Source organism: Bombina bombina, chromosome 1 (assembly GCF_027579735.1).
Source record: "Bombina bombina isolate aBomBom1 chromosome 1, aBomBom1.pri, whole genome shotgun sequence".
Classification (NCBI taxonomy): Eukaryota; Metazoa; Chordata; class Amphibia; order Anura; family Bombinatoridae; genus Bombina; species Bombina bombina.
Genome location: NC_069499.1, coordinates 41539271 through 41557683, shown reverse-complemented (window position 1 = coordinate 41557683; position 18413 = coordinate 41539271). Strand labels below are relative to the sequence as shown.

The window sequence follows — 18413 nt, the reverse complement described above, 5'->3', positions numbered from 1 at the left end:
GGGATGGTGTAGTAAAAATTAAACTTTCACGATTCAGATAGAGCAGCAATTTTAAGCAACTTTCTAAATTACTCCTATTATCAATTTGTCTTTGTTCTCTTGGTATCTTTATTTAAATGTAAGCTTAGAAGCCGGCCCATTTTTGGTTCAGCACCGGAGTAGTGCTTGCTGATTGGTGTCTAAATGTATCCATCCAATCAGCAAATGCTACCCAGGTGCTGAACCAGAAATGGGCTGGCTACTAAGCTTACTTTTCAGCTTTTTAAAGTAAAGATACCAAGAGAATGAAGAAAAATTGATAATAGGAGTAAATTAGAAAGTTGCTTAAAATTGCTGCTTTATCTGAATCATGAAAGTCTATTTTTGATTAGACTATCCCTTTAAAGTTGTTTTAAATAATTTTCCATCTTACTTTTATTGTAATTTAATTAATTTACTAATGCCGTTTTAGCACCTCTTAGCTCCGCCCCTCTAAGTTTAATACTAAAACTTATCTCATGTGAATTGCGGTCCCACCTGCTCTACACATCAGAGCTTCCGGTTATGGATCGATTTTACCGCATGCGCACTGATCTAAATGACGATTAGAAATGCTTGTGATTGTCTAGCAACACACTTACTTGATTGGATGATGAAGCAAAAGCATGAATTTGTGACCGCAGGGGGCTGGAGGGTGACCGCTTCATATAATTTTAGAAATCTAATCAAAAGATTGCAAGTAATTTTTAATTAACATGCTAAGACGAAATTTGGATTGGTGTGTGAGATTATTAGAGCAAATCAATAATAATTATATAATTATTTTAAGAAGTAGTTTACCATCACTTTAACTCAAAATTGTGATGTTTCAAACCCCCCCAAGAGAGGCTGGAGTGCCTTTCATGGAATGGAGAACCCTGACATTCCTAGATGCTGTGCACTGATTGGTTGATATGTGCAGTAGCTTGTTAATACCTGTCTCTAATTGGCCACAACTAAAGAAGTAAGATAAACAACTACCCAGAAGCCTTTAGTGGGTGTGTCCTGGGTCTGCAAAACAATGCATATTTTTATTGAACACAACAGTTTTTATGATTTTAAATAATTTTGTTTGTGTGTAAATATTTTGTAATGCTATGAATAATGCCTGATATATAAATAACGCATTGACTTTAATGTCATCACATAGATGTGTGCTATAGAAATCATGGATACTCTTTCTTTTTCTAGACGCAGAGCAGTATGGAAGCCCAGAGGATTTCCATTACCCAACTGCTTGACAAACTGCATGAGGCCGATAAACAGCTGCAACGTCTCACAGAGCAGCAAAGCAGGATTCCGAGTCAGCCTCCTGAGCGATCATATCACCAGGACCGAGTGAGCGAGCTGGAGAAACAGCTGGCGCAGCTGACGGAGCAGAGACTGCAACATCTGGAAAAGCTCCAACAGCAACAACTGGAGATGCAGGTAAATATAGATGCAGTGTAGTACTGTGAGTTATACACAGAGCAGAATAAACTTATGGAAGCTTCTATATAAATATGTAGCAATACAATATACAGATGGTGTAGACAAAGTAAATAAGTGTGATACCCATGTCCCTCAAATCAGACATAGAAAAAGTGCTTACAGGGACAGTGTACACCAATGGTCATATGACTGCATGCAATAGACACTACTATGAAGGAGAATATGCACAGATACTGATCTAAAATTTCAGTATAAAACCTTTTAAAAACTTACTTAGAAGCTCACAGTTTATCACTGTTGATAAGGTTAGGCTGGGACACCCAGTGAAAGGGACTGAGAACGCAGGAAGAGCAAACACTCCCCTCCTCCCCTTTATATGAAAAGACCTTTTACACAAACAGGAGCAGAAGGAATCTGTATACTTCAGTATACATCTGATACTGTGGGGCTTGGTTAGAAGTCTGAAAATCAGCACATTATTAAAAAAAAAAAAAAAAAAATATATATATATATATACAAAACTATACATTGTTACAAAAATACCCCCAGATGGGCTATGTAAATGGATAATCTACAAAACATTTATGCAAAGAAACATCTAGTTTACAATGTCCCTTTAAAGGAACAATGCACACATCCAAGCAGCTGCTAAAATATTATTGTATTCAAATATGCTGCAGGGAAACCCTTTTAAATAGCCTGGGCTCTCTCTCTAAGACACTGGGAGAATGATTTCTGTTGCTGCCTCTTTACAAGAAAGGCAGCTATTTATATCAAAATAAAGAGCTATTGGGAAACAATTGATTACAGTCCAGCAAGTAAAATAGATCACTGGGAACACTTTAATGACCAAAAGGGGTGTTAGTTTGTGTGTTTAACCCCTTTGCAGTAGTGAGCATTTGCTAAATGATAATAAAATGCTTTAACAAATTAGAGCATTTTATTATTATTATAGTTCTATGCCCGTTTAACTGTGACGCATACCCACAATATGTATGAGATACAAGAGAACCTGCTGGGATGGAAATGTGCAGGAACATAGTGATTTATCATTTAGTTTAATATTGCTAATAGATTAGAATCTCTGTATAAATATCAGGATCACTGCTGACATAGTGTGAGCCGCAGTCCTTGTAAGGTCTCTGCACACTTTATTACCCCTTCTTTGTTTCGTACATTCTATAATTCCGTTGTTGGACAAGGTCATGATGTGTAGCACACTGTACTGTATGCAGATACCACCGTACAATGTGTCTTTAACCCCTTAGCTGTCAGAGTACTGCAGTGCATTGAGTAGCTCTCTTTGGCAGCCGAGGAGTTAAGCTGATGAATGACCCTAATTGCTAACTTCACTTCTCTATCTATCTTTTGCTGAAAACTGGGCACAGGGTTTCCATTCCTCATCCTTGTGTTTGGCATTTGATCTAGCTTCATAGTTTCCATTGCAGAGTAATATTCCCTGCATTAGATTATTTCCGCATTGTTTTTAAACATGTCACAAGCGCTAGCTAGCTTTGTTTAAACTTCAGAAGCGAGTCTTTCCAATGATTTCATGTGTTTTCTAATTCCTTGTCACATGAAGTTAAAGAACTGAATCTCCTGCAAGGGAAACCGTTGCTTCTAAATAACGTTGCTTCTATAGAACAATTAAACTGGGGAAGTGATCATTTGATTCCAACCCACATGCAAACGCCTACAATATCGGGCAGTACGTACACTTAGCCCAGCTGTAGCACGTTTCATATTTAAAGAAGCGATGAAACTCAAAATTAGTGAAAAAAACTTGCTTTACTTATTTTGCCTACTTTTCCTGTAATTTGAATAGAATGCAGAAACATGACCCTCGTACACACTGCACAGTGAATGCTTGATATGTGTATACACTTATCCATATTTGTCTCTTATTAGCATCAGCAAAGGAGATAATATAAACATACCCAGGAGACTTTTCAAGGGGTGTCTTCCTGGGCTTTACAGCCACGCAAATTGTACTAACAAAATGCCTATGTAAAATGACTTAAAGGGACACTAAACCCAAATATTTTCTTTCACGATTCAGATAGAGCAGCAATTTTAATCAACTTTCTAATTTACTCCTATTATCAAATTTTCTTCGTTCTCTTGCTATCTTTATTTAAAAAGCAGAAATGTAAAGCTTACAACCCAGCCCATTTTAGGTTCAGCACCCTGGATAGAGCTTGCTTATTGGTGGCTACATTTAAGCCACCAATAAACAAGCATAACCCAGGTTCTCAACCAAAAATGGGCCGGCTCCAAAGCTTTACATTCCTGCTTTGGGTTTACTATCCCTTTAAATGTCCATTTAAAGGGGTAATAAACACCTTGGGATTTTAATATAAAACAACTTTACAAAATACTTTCATTATTTATTTTGTCCCCTTTTCATGTAATTTTAGCTCTAAAAATCGTGCATTTTCTAATTCGGAAACTGGAAATGCACATGCTGACTTCTTAAGGCTAACCCTGCTTCATATATATCCACAATTGGCTTTATCAAATGACACCTGCAAAAAATGCACTTTAAAGTAACATAATGCCCGTAGCTAGCCTTTTTCTCAGCACACTTAAGCCTGGATTGACTCCTCCAAATAATAATAAATAATAATACTACCCATAAGTAGTGGGTGGAGTTTGACTACTGAAAAACAATTTCAGCAAGCAAGACATTAACTTCTTCCTTCTGGGACTTATTTGTCTAAATAAGTAAAAATGTAAATTACGAGATTGCATGAACGATGGGATCGGGTGAGGGGGGGAGTGCCTATGATGCTAGGCATGCCCTCCAGCCCATGATCCCATTTAGGACGCGGCTATGGATTCAGGACAGCCAAACGTCTCGGGCATATCATGTCTTCATAGCGGCGCTAAAGCCCAGCTCAGGAAGGACGGCATGGAACGTCCTAATGGCAGGAAGGGGTTAATTTGCTTTAAAATATTTAGACTTGTCTGATGTTTTTCTAAAGAGAGACAACACGATGTTTTGTCATTACAAGGTGTTTACTGTCCATTTTTAAATTGCTTTTGCTCACTTTATTATTTTTTAAAAGGGACCTGGAGTAGCAACAATACTCTGTTCTGTTCGGCCAGTCAGTAGAAACACTGCTGCATTGTTCAGATGCTGGATTGGCTGAATAGAATAAAGCTGTGGAGATAAAATAGTAGGGGCAGGATAAGGTAACTGTTTTTTTTTATTTATTTACCTATTTTTTCCCTTCAATTTTGCATTGGACATTAAACTTAATTAAAGGGACAGTGCCTGAAATCTATTATTGTTTAAAAAGATAGATAATCCCTATGACATGGAAAATCCACGACGTCATCCCAATTACTAGTGGGATATTCAACTCCTGGCCAGCAGGAGGAGGCAAAGAGCACCCCAGTAAAGCTGTTAAGTGTAACTTCCCTTACCCATAATCCCCAGTCATTCTCTTTGCCTTTGTCAATGGAGGATGTGCAAAGTTGGTGTCTGAAGATATTTAATCCTTTTATGGGTACTTTTCCCTGCAAGCAAGGATTGGGGTCTAGCTCTGTTCACGTCAATCTCTTTAGTAAGAGTAGTGGTGTCTTTTAGCAGTCAGAAGGCAGCGAGGTTGTATTTGCTTTACTTCTAACATCTTTGCTACCCTTTTGCAGAAAGCCAGAGTTGGTGACTACAGGTCCATGACAGGGAGAAAAGTACCTGCCACACCTCAGTAGCTGTGATCTGCCCTGCAGCTGGTTCCACAGTTCAGTGCTTTTGCATTCTAGGTACTGAAGGACAGCACTTAACACCTCAAGTGGACATATTTTGGGACTTTGTTATCCTTGTAAGTCTAGGATACATTTGGGACAACTTTTATGACTATAGAGAAGCTAGTGACTTCTTAACTCAGTCAGTTTGCAGGCACATAAAGATACCAAGAGAACGAAGAAAAATTGACAATAGGAGTAAATTAGAAAGTTGCTTAAAATTGCCTGCTCTATCCAAATCATTAAAGGAAAAATTTGGGTTTAATATCCCTTTAAGTGCTGGTTCCTGCATAACCATTTTGATTCTCCATAGGAGTAAGCACAATGCTATCTATATGACACACATTAACTAGCACTGTCTGGCTGCTGTGCAAGATTTAAAAAGCTAATAAAAAGCACAGAGATAAGGGGCAGCCTGCAGGGGCTTAGAAACAAGGAAACTTGGAGTTTATAAAGTATGTTGATATTGGTTATGCAAAGCTGGGGAATGGGTAGTAAAGGCCTTATCTACATTTTTAAACAATAAAAAAATCAAGTAGACTGTCCCATTAACATCATTTAATACTGTCATTTTGTTATTTTTCAAATCGTAAACAGTTCAGGGAAACACCTCTTAAAAGATCTGGTTAATTCATGTTCCTGGTCTTCTGTTTTATGGGAACAGATGTAAATGAGTTTGTGTTCTGAGGTTACCAATTACTATGTAGAATGTTGCAGAGGGGATATAAATAATGCCCAGGTGCTGAGCCTGCCTAGCTATGGTTTTCAACAAAGGATACCTAAATAATGAAGCAAATTAGATAAAAGAAGTAAATTGGAATGTTGTTTAAAAATGTATGTTCTATCCGAATCATGAAAGAAAACATTTGGGTTTCCTGTCCCTTTAAAGGGACAGTAAACGCACTGTAATTACAAGACATTTCTGTTGTGTTGCTATAAAATATCAGCCAAGTCTTAACTTTTTGAAACAAATTAACATCTTTTTTGCTGCAATAGTTTATCAATAACTAAACTCCACCCACCATTTGCCTTATTTGAAGGAGCCAATCAGGGCTTTAGTCTGCAGACTATGAGCAGGCGAATGTTTTGCAACATTTTAACACGTTTGTTTGTTCGTTTCGAATTTCTAATGTTTGTAAAACATTCTAACATGAATATAATAGTATTTCTAAAGCTCTCTTTAAATGTAATATTTGAATTATGCAATATTTTGAAATAGAACAATTTGAATCAAATAGCATCAATATATTTGTATCTATTATGTATATGTTTGTTAAATTGAATGTTACATTCAAAATTTTGAATGTGGATATTCAGTCTAATTAATTATGAACATTCGAAAATGAAAGTAACATTCAGATAAAGAGTTTTAATTTATTTTCCTTCTAATCGACTTTCAATTGTCCAAAACAAATGTCCACACGACTATTCTCTCTATCATACTAATTGTACTTTCACCATAGGATATCTGCTGGGAGGTATCCTATAGGGGGTGCAGCAAACGATATTATATAGCAAAACAAAAAAACAATGTAAACTAATTTCATAAAGGGAAACCGTGCAGTGTCAAAAATACTGCCTAAAGCAAATGATCAAATACTAAGATAGTGTTAGGCTGTGCGAAAAGGTCGCGTGGACTTAGAATCAATGTGAGTGCACAAAAAAATAAAAAAATTAAATACAAAACAATTGTGAGAGGAATAAATCTGAAAACCACTCTGTGTGGTATATGATTATATGTCTGCCAGTCACTCATATGCTGGTACGTCCAGTGCAATTTGCAGAGAAGATGGTGGGAATCAAACACAAATCCTAATCCGATTGTGTCGTGCATGAACGAGGCAGCTCCACTTTGAAACCGGATGTGGAAGGTAACCTGTAGTTAAATCAAGAGAGAAGAAGAAAGGGGCGCCTCATAGTGTATCTCAAAAGACGGTGTGTATAAAATAAGTGGAAATACACTCACAAAATTGATGGCATCGTACTGTGACCGATGCAAAACGGCAGACCGTCACTTTGCGGCTCACTGGCAGCAGGCTATTGCTGAACTGGGGAAACAAACAGCTTTCTGCTTGTTCCAGAAGATCCGCTCGTCTGGCTGGACCACTCTCTCTCCACCTCTGACAACAGACTTTGATGTGCTGGGGAAACGAACGGCTTTGAGCTTGTCCCACACAATTCACTGGTCTGGCTGGAACGCCCTCTGCAAAACAAGCAGTGGTGATAAAAAGTGAATTGTTCAAAAACCCAAGGATTCTGGCAATGCAGAAAACGAACAACTTCCGGATGAAATAAAAGCAATCCTTTTTTAAAGTTTTTATTGAGGTTATGCAAAGTATACAGCGGTCAGTAATTGTCATGTAACAATAATGGCAATCCTTACTAGTTTTACAGTTTATCAGTACATGTGGAAAAAAAACAAGAAATTAGCTGTGAATACTAAAGATAAACAGTTCTAACCTCAATTTTATATTATAAACTATGATGAATGCCTCCAAAGGTACAAGAGGTCACTTTTGGACCTAACTTCTTGTATATAATGAATAGGAGGAACTTAAACACTCTTTTGGACCTAGGTAGGTAAAATTTAAAGCTTAACAACCAATATATTTACACCTTTATAATTTAAAAATGAAAAACCAGTCTGGACCTGATCAAATCCCAGCAATGCTATTGAAGTTCAGTGCGCCGGCAATTGCTAAACCTGTCACAACCCTAATTAACGAATCCTTGGTGTCTGGATGCATACCCAAACTTTGGAAGACTGCAAGAGTAGTGCCTATCCATAAAAGTGGTGAGTTAACCTTGGTTACTAACTATCGCCCAATATCTTTGCTCCCAGTATTGTCAAAAATCTTTGAAAAATGCGTCCATATGCAACTATGTGAGTATTACCAACAATATAACTATCTGACCCCTGTTCAATCAGGTTTTCGCCCAAATCACTCCACTACAACTGACCTCCTAAAAGTTTGCAACAACATCCAAACTGGCATGGAACAAGGAGACCTAACTGGAGCTATTTTCCTTGATTTTGCAAAGGCCTTTGACACAGTAGACCACAACATACTACTGCTCAAATTAAAAAACTCGGGTATTGGTGATCGTCCGCTAACCTGGTTTCGATCATATGTATCGGATCGATCACAGTATGTCTCCATTTCTGACAGCGACTCCCTCCCTCTCCCAGTAACGTGGTGTTCCACAAGGTTCCATTCTCGGCCCCCTACTATTCACATTATTTAAAAATGATCTGCCAAATGTCTGCAAATCCTCAACTGTACACATGTACGCAGACGACACGGTAATCTATGCAAACAAATCTTATCTGCCGCAGCTTGAAGCAGTGCTCCAAGACCAGTTCACAGAGGTAGAAAAGTGGATCTCAAAAAACAAACTCCTCCTAAACACTGACAAAATTGTCACAATGATCTTTGGAACAGGACCTAAATTACACAAACTACAAAATTCCCATCTAAGCATCAAAACAAAATCAAATTGCACACTGACCGCAGTCTACTCTTTCAAATACTTGGGTATGTTGTTAGACCCCAATCTATCTTTTGGTCTCCACATAGAAAAACTTGCATCTAAACTCTATCCAAAACTAGGTGCCCTGTACAGAAACAAATCCTGCCTCAGCCCTACAGTAAAGGAAAAGATTATACAGCAAATGCTGATGCCTATCATGGATTATGGAGATGTAGTATATGCAACTGCACCACAAACTCACCTAAGTAAACTTAATACATTGTATAACTCGTTCTGCCGCTTTGTGCTACAATGTAACTACAGGACCCACCATTGTGACATGCTAAAAGAACTAAACTGGCTGTCGCTGGAATCCAGAAGTACCCTCCATCTTTCCAGCCTTGTGTTTAAGAGCCTTTCTAGGAAGCTCCCACCCTACCTGAGCAGAATGCTCTCTCCAGCTGTTCCTACCTCCCATAATCTCTGATCCAGTACCAGCACATTATTTAGCTTGCCTCAATACAAAAAGAAAGCAGCTCGATCCTCCTTTTCCTACAGAGCACCACAATTATGGAACGACCTCCCACACACTTTAAACCTTCCCCAAGAGATCCCTCTTTGCATATCTTAAAACAGAATGCACCTGTCATGGTTGATTATATATTTCCTACCTGTTCTATGTTACATTTTGCATATTTTATATATTAATATTGTTTTTGTATTTTATTGTACCCTATTGTATCAATGCAATGTTTTGTGGACCCAGGACATACTTGAAAACGAGAGAAATCTCAATGTATCCTTCCTGGTAAAATATTTTATAAATAAATAATATTATAAACAAAAATACATATGGTGACATCCAGTTAGTACACAGATGAATGTTAATGTGTAAATAAATAAAGGGAATTATCTTTATTGGCCTTAGCAAGCTAACTTTTAGAAGTGAGTGCTAACTATTGGTGGCTTCCCCACCCAGTAATCTGGGGTAGAGCAGTATAAGACATCTTACTGCTATACTTCTTACAAAACTGAACATGGAGGAAATCTATATGGCTATACAAAATCTGATGATTGACTTTGAGCGCACAATATACGACAAACGTGACCACCTTCTGTACCGCATGTAGTGCACCCACGTGGGGCAGGATGTATTAGCTGCAGTGAAACCAGTGAGAAGTCTGAGTGTTGAGCTACGCGGTCAGCCTGGAGTGACCCCTGTGTGCACAGCCAGGTTCAATAAATGGCCAGAATTATCTAAAGTCTCTATAGATCAACCTAAGCTGTTGGTATTGAGCAAATCTTCTCTGAACAGAGATGGAGCGGTATTGCTGACCTATGTATCTGAGGATGTGTGCCATGTCCAATGCTTGCAGCACGCTATGTAGACCTTACTTCGACAGGAGATATTGTGGCTGGATATGCAGGTTTGGCATTATAATCTACTTGAAGACCTTGAACACTATTTCTGTATCAGTATCTTTGCCAGCATGGATGTCCGTTCTGGTATCGGGTAGAACTGAGTGTCTTGTCTGGTATCAAATTTGGGTCTGCATTGTTCAGTTTATTCCTGACCTATCTATGTATTAATGGCGACCTCTGGGCCTGACAAACTGTTTCAAGGGACATATAACTTTATTTGCAATATGTGACGCAGGTTTTCCATTGTTAGGATGTATATGGCTGTTAAGCAACCTCACTTAAAACTCTGTGTGACATATATCCTGCCTGATAGTTGCTTATTATGATGGGATGACTGCAAATTGCTTTCTCTTATCCTGACACAGTTTTTTTTTTCTTTTCTTTTTTTCCTTCTACATGTATAGTGTAATTGCTGAAACAGTTTTTTGTCCCATATCTGTACATATCATTGCCTCAGCTAAAATGAATGGTACGGTGCTATAATCCCCTCATCTGTCAACCATACATAAGGTTTTCTACAACATTCGTATACATGCAAGAACTACCAGCATTATTTCTCAATTCTTTCCAAAGATAGCTTTTTGATGTAGTCTTTAATATCCTTTTAAGCTATTGGATAATATTATAGATGGATATGTTGTGGGGATGGCTAATTATCATTTGTAATAATAAAGTATCGGTATAGACATCTGCATATATGAGGTGGTCAGTTCTATAATGGCTATAGAGTTAGTTATGTTTTATTCTATGAATCACACAAGACCTCCTATTTAACTACGGCTTTATTGGTGTTTGTACACAAACAATCTTATGTAGTGTAATAGAGTTATGCTGCTAGAAGATTATGATTTATTGAAGAAGATTAGCCTATAAATATGGGGTTAAATATTACACAGGGGGCTATAGAGTTAATACCTCCACACATTTTCAGAGACAGAGTAAGTGCAGGTCACGTGTTGGACACAACGGACGGTGACGGTCACACTCACAGTGGCAACTTGGCAGTGCACTTGACTTCTGGCAGCAAGCACCACCCCCTCTCTCCTAGCTCAGTGCTGGCAGCTGCAGGCTAGAGAAGCGTGGTGCATGGCATGGCCGCATGGGCAGCAGCAACCCTTCCAGTTCCATCCTCTTCCCCCCCACTTCATCCTACTCCTAACTCCTCCTCTCTCGGACTCAGAGATAGTTAGATGTGGAGAGCAGAGAAGCCAGCAGAGAAAGGCAGCATGGAGGCGGAGCAGAGGAAGCTCAGCAGGACTCCCAAGTGTGCCAGGTGCAGGAACCATGGGGTAGTGTTGTCTTGCCTGAAGGGACACAAGCGCTTTTGCCGCTGGAGAAACTGTCAGTGTGCCGACTGTCCGCTGGTGGTGTGGTGGAAAGGCACAGAGTCATGGCAGCCCAGGTGGCACTCCGGAGACAGCAGGTTACTGAGATGAGTGCAACTTAGGCTAATGTAGGTGGGTGACACAACTGGGGGCAAAGCTGTCTTGTCAACATATAAATCCTTAGCAAACTACATACGGATACGTATAACTGAGGCTGGGTGCACTGCTGTGTAGTCAATTGTGATTTGCAACTAAAGGGCTTGATTAAATATTTTTAATACAAAATACTTATTTCCAAGACTTCCTTGTTGTTTGCTTATGAACAGTTTTAAGTATGTCTTCCTTTATTACTACATTTCATTGCAATGATTGGTCTATATAAAAAAAAAACAATTTCTCTTCTTTTTTTAATGAGCATAGTTGACTGGGCTGTAGGGGGAGTGGCTGGGCTGTAGGGGGAGTGGCTTGGCCGGTCTATACAAATTTCCAGGGCCAGTCTGATTTCCCAGTCTGGCCCTGTAATTATTGCTAAACTCATAATGAGAGATTAAGGATATGCAATCTTGGCCGCAGGTGGCATATCTACAGTATGCAATAATATAGAAAAAAGTTATTGTGGTCAAGTTAATCACTTCCAGGCTATAAAAATTGTGCATCAGAGTACCTCCTGTTTCTCACCCTCCTAACCATCTAGATTGTAAGTTCCCTCAGGAACAGGGCTCTCAATTGCGCGTTTGTTAAACTTTGTCTGGTGTCTTTTATATTGTATTGTACTGTACTTTTATCTTTGTACCCATGAACAGAATCTGTTGGCGCTTTATAAATAAAGAATAATAATATCTAGTATCTCAGATGTACTGCTCTATATGATTAGGACTCAAATGATGTCACGGCCATTGTGAGGTACCGATTTTGGCTTTCAACTCTATGTACTAATTCTGGGTGCAGAATTAATAGTGGCTTAACAGTTATATAGACAGTACTTTCGGTTAATGACATACTTGTGTTGTTGGTAGTACAACTCTTATAATAGAACACTGCAGAGGAGTAACTAGAAACCACATGGCCCAGAAGCAAGAATCTAAGAAAAAAAAAAAGTGAATTTGATACATATCATTTTTTTTTTTTAACATTTAACACAGAAAAAAATGTGAATCAGATTACATGTCTGCAAAAGAAGGTACCCTGTGCCCACAGTCTGTGAGATGGTCTGACCCCCTATTACTGTATATAGTGACACTGTTTAACCCACCAGTACTGTATATAGTGAGTTAGTGACACAGTCTGTAATCTGCCGGTGAGATGGCTGGCCTGACTCTACCCACCCCAGTACTTTATAAAGTGACCACAGTAGTCTGTGACATGTATATAGTGGTACTGTATAGACTGGCACTGTTTACCCCCCGCCCCCCCCCATGCTGTAGTAACAAGGTCTGTAATTTGCTGGTTCCACAAACATACACACACGCACACACATACATGCATAAATACACACGCAGTCACATACATACATACATACACACCAATGGGTAAAACAAAAACACTAACCCCTGTAGTCAGAGACACTAGTGAATCATCATGTTACACTCACATGATATCAGTGCAGGCAGTGGCAGGTCAACGTTTTTTATTTTGAAGCTGGGCCCCCACCCTTGGGGGCCCAGTCGCAATTGCGACCTCTGCACCCCCTGTAGTTTCGTCCCTGGAACACTGTGGCTCTATCTCTTTCAAGAATAGAGTTAAGACTCAGCTTACGTGGAGATATCCTAGCAATTGTAAGCATTGAACATTAATTACATAGTTATATTGTACCCATGAATTCATGACTTGTATTAACTGAATTCTTATCCTATCTGATATGTTAGGGAGCTTGCTGACTATATGGGGCATATTTATCAAGGTCTGGCGGACCTGATCCGACACTGCTGATCAGGTCCGTCAGACCTCGCTGAATACGGCGAGCAATACGCTCGCCGTATTCAGCATTGCACCAGCAGCTCACAAGAGCTGCTGGTGCAATGCCGCCCCCTGCAGACTCGCGGCCAATGGGCCGCCAGCAGGGGGGTGTCAATCAACCCGATCGTACTCGATTGGGTTGTATTGTGGCGATGTGTGTCCGCCTGCTCAGAGCAGGCGGCAGGGTTATGGAGCAGCGGTCTTTGTGACCTCTGCTTCATAACTGCTGATTCTGGCGCACAGATGCACATGCATACAGCTACACAGATGCACATGCATACAGCTACACAGATGCACATGCATACAGCTACAAACATGCATACAGCTACAAACACGCATACAACTATACACAGACACACACACAGACACACACACATACAGCTACACACAGACACACACACATACAGCTACACAGAAACGCACACAATGACAAACAGATATATAAACACATTATATATGATCAATTAGCTTTTGGTTAAGAACATTAATTTCTCATCCATGAATTGCCTCCTTAGAGCACTTCTGTCATATTGTATTTATTATCTGGCTTTATCTATAGTAAATACTTTCTGTTATAGCACTTTTTTCATTACTTTGTGATATCCATGCTCGCCCCTCGTTGTGTGTGTTTTTATTGGCAATGTGCGCAGTACAGCTGCTCAGGCGTATTACAAATCTTGCCTGCTGATACTAATCACGTTCTTGCTTAAACTAAGTGAGTTAGAATGGTATAAACAAAGTGAATGTGTTTAGATTTCTGTATAAATTTATTGTAACCATGTGTGTGTATTTGTATATGTCAGTCCCGTTTTATCAGCTCTGCAATCAAGGTTGGCACTTGCCAGCATGAATCCAAAGCTGCAGTTTGTATTCACGCTCCTGACCCAGCTCTGAAAAATCGTCCACTAAGCAACATCGCAGTAACCGCACCCTCCAACCACAGCGAGAAAGGTCTACGATTCTTTTTTTACTCCTATGATTATAGATTAATTACAGACTTGCAAATTATTATGGATGTAAAGCTTTGAATGTGTTGTTTTCTGATTGTTATAGATCTCCTTGTACGTGATCTAATTATATGGAAATAAATATATAGCTTTGGAATATATCCTCAGGAGGACACAAACTAGAAACTATTGTACTTAAAGAGACATACTTAAAGGGACATGAAACCCAATATTTTTTCTTTCATGAATCAGATAGAGAATACAATTTTTAAAAAGTTTAAAATTTACTTCCATTATCAAATTTGCTTTGTTCTAATGTTATTCTTTGTTGAAGATATCTAGATAGGAAATAGTGCTGCCATCTAGTGCTCTTGCTAATGTATAACATTGTTGCACAACTGCTGCACACTCCTGAGCTTTCATCTCTGCTTTTCAACAAAGGATAACAAGAAAACGAAAATTTTGTAAAAGAAGTAAGTCGTTTCAAATTTTCTGTTCTATCTGAATTATGAAAGACAATTTTTGGGTTTTACATCCATTTAATATTTTATTTGTTGCATCTAAATTAAACTTATTTTAAGGTTTTCTTTTTCTTTAAAGGGACAGTAAACACCTTATAATTACAAGACATTTCTGTTGTGTCAGCCAAGACTTAAAGGGATATGAAACCCAACAGTTTTCTTTTGTGATTCAGACCGAAAATACAATTTAAAAAAGTTTCCATTTGACTTCAATGATCAAATTTGCTCTGTCCCCATAATGTTCTGTGTTGAGATACTTAGGTAGGTGTCTGCAGCGCTACATGACAGTAAATAGTGCTGCCCTCTAGTGCTCTTGCTGATGTATAACATTAGTACTACATGACAGGAAATAGTGCTGCCATCTAGTGCTCTTGCTGATGTATAACATTAGTACTACATGACAGTAAATAGTGCTGCCATCTAGTGCTCTTGCTAATGTATAACATTAGTACTACATGACAGGAAATAGTGCTGCCATCTAGGGCTCTTGCTAATGTATAACATTAGTTCTACATGACAGGAAATAGTGCCGCCATCTAGTGCTCTTGCTAATGTATAACATTAGTACTACATGACCGGAAATAGTGCTGCCATCTAGTGCTATTGCTAATGTATAACATTAGTACTACATGACCGGAAATAGTGCTGCCATCTAGTGCTCTTGCTAATGTATAACATTAGTACTACATGACAGGAAATAGTGCTGCCATCTAGTGCTCTTGCAAATGGGTAACATTAGTACTACATGACCGGAAATAGTGCTGCCCTCTAGTGCTCTTGCTAATGTATAACATTAGTACTACATGACAGGAAATAGTGCTGCCCTCTAGTGCTCTTGCTAATGTATAACATTAGTACTACATGACAGGAAATAGTGCTGCCCTCTAGTGCTCTTGCTAATGTATAACATTAGTACTACATGACAGGAAATAGTGCTGCCATCTAGTGCTCTTGCTAATGTATAACATTAGTACTGCATGACAGGAAATAGTGCTGCCATCTAGTGCTCTTGCTCATGTATAACATTAGTACTACATGACAGGAAATAGTGCTGCCATCTAGTGCTCTTGCTAATGTATAACATTAGTACTACATGACAGGAAATAGTGCTGCCATCTAGTGCTCTTGCTCATGTATAACATTAGTACTACATGACAGGAAATAGCGCTGCCATCTAGTGCTCTTGCTAATGTATAACATTAGTACTACATGACAGGAAATAGCTCTGCCATCTAGGGCTCCTGCTAATGTATAACATTAGAACTACATGACAGGAAATAGTGCTGCCATCTAGTGCTCTTGCTGATGTATAACATTAGTACTACATGAGAGGAAATAGTGCTGCCCTCTAGTGCTCTTGCTAATGGATAACATTAATACTACATGGCAGGAAATAGTGCTGCCATCTAGTGCTCTTGCTAATGTATAACATTAGTACTACATGACAGGAAATAGTGCTGCCATCTAGTGCTCTTGCTGATGTATAACATTAGTACTACATGACAGGAAATAATGCTGCCATCTAGTGCTCTTGCTAATGTATAACATTACTGCATGACAGGAAATAGTGCTGCCATCTAGTGCTCCTGCTAATGTATAACATTAGTACTACATGACAGGAAATAGTGCTGCCATCTAGTGCTCTTGCTAATGGATAACATTAGTACTACATGACAGGAAATAATGCTGCCATCTAGTGCTCTTGCTGATGTATAACATTAGTACTACATGACAAGAAATAGTGCTGCCATCTAGTGCTCTTGCTAATGTATAACATTACTGCATGACAGGAAATAGTGCTGCCATCTAGTGCTCCTGCTAATGTATAACATTAGTACTACATGACAGGAAATAGTGCTGCCCTCTAGTGCTCTTGCTGATGTATAACATTAGTACTACATGACAGGAAATAGTGCTGCCATCTAGTGCTCTTGCTGATGTATAACATTAGTACTACATGACAGTAAATAGTGCTGCCATCTAGTGCTCTTGCTAATGTATAACATTAGTACTACATGACAGGAAATAGTGCTGCCATCTAGGGCTCTTGCTAATGTATAACATTAGTTCTACATGACAGGAAATAGTGCCGCCATCTAGTGCTCTTGCTAATGTATAACATTAGTACTACATGACAGGAAATAGTGCTGCCCTCTAGTGCTCTTGCTAATGTATAACATTAGTACTACATGACAGGAAATAGTGCTGCCATCTAGTGCTATTGCTAATGTATAACATTAGTGCTACATGACAGGAAATAGTGCTGCCATCTAGTGCTCTTGCTGATGTATAACATTAGTACTACATGACAGGAAATAGTGCTACCATCTAGTGCTCTTGCTTATGTATAACATTAGTACTACATGACAGAGAATAGTGCTGCCATCTAGTGCTCTTGCTAATGTATAACATTAGTACTACATGACAGGAAATAGTGCTGCCATCTAGTGCTCTTGCTAATGTATAACATTAGTACTACATGACAGGAAATAGTGCTGCCATCTAGTGCTCTTGCTAATGTATAACATTAGTACTACATGACAGAGAATAGTGCTGCCATCTAGTGCTCCTGCTAATGTATAACATTAGTACTACATGACAGGAAATAGTGCTGCCATCTAGTGCTCTTGCTAATGGATAACATTAGTACTACATGACAGGAAATAATGCTGCCATCTAGTGCTCTTGCTGATGTATAACATTAGTACTACATGACAAGAAATAGTGCTGCCATCTAGTGCTCTTGCTAATGTATAACATTACTGCATGACAGGAAATAGTGCTGCCATCTAGTGCTCCTGCTAATGTATAACATTAGTACTACATGACAGGAAATAGTGCTGCCCTCTAGTGCTCTTGCTGATGTATAACATTAGTACTACATGACAGGAAATAGTGCTGCCATCTAGTGCTCTTGCTGATGTATAACATTAGTACTACATGACAGTAAATAGTGCTGCCATCTAGTGCTCTTGCTAATGTATAACATTAGTACTACATGACAGGAAATAGTGCTGCCATCTAGGGCTCTTGCTAATGTATAACATTAGTTCTACATGACAGGAAATAGTGCCGCCATCTAGTGCTCTTGCTAATGTATAACATTAGTACTACATGACAGGAAATAGTGCTGCCCTCTAGTGCTCTTGCTAATGTATAACATTAGTACTACATGACAGGAAATAGTGCTGCCATCTAGTGCTATTGCTAATGTATAACATTAGTGCTACATGACAGGAAATAGTGCTGCCATCTAGTGCTCTTGCTGATGTATAACATTAGTACTACATGACAGAGAATAGTGCTGCCATCTAGTGCTCTTGCTAATGTATAACATTAGTACTACATGACAGGAAATAGTGCTGCCATCTAGTGCTCTTGCTAATGTATAACATTAGTACTACATGACAGGAAATAGTGCTGCCATCTAGTGCTCTTGCTAATGTATAACATTAGTACTACATGACAGAGAATAGTGCTGCCATCTAGTGCTCCTGCTAATGTATAACATTAGTACTACATGACAGGAAATAGTGCTGCCATCTAGTGCTCTTGCTAATGGATAACATTAG

At 38.9% G+C, this 18413-nt stretch overlaps 1 protein-coding gene across 1 annotated transcript in view; it reads left to right on the top strand.

Annotated features, from left to right (window-relative positions):
- Positions 1 to 18413, top strand: part of KIAA0586 (KIAA0586 ortholog) — a 307808-nt gene that overhangs the window by 28988 nt on the left and 260407 nt on the right. The window contains exons 6-7 of the mRNA XM_053705342.1: positions 1210 to 1446; positions 14177 to 14324. Of these exons, the coding sequence (XP_053561317.1) occupies positions 1210 to 1446; positions 14177 to 14324 (385 nt within the window). The remainder of the gene's footprint in view (positions 1 to 1209; positions 1447 to 14176; positions 14325 to 18413) is intronic.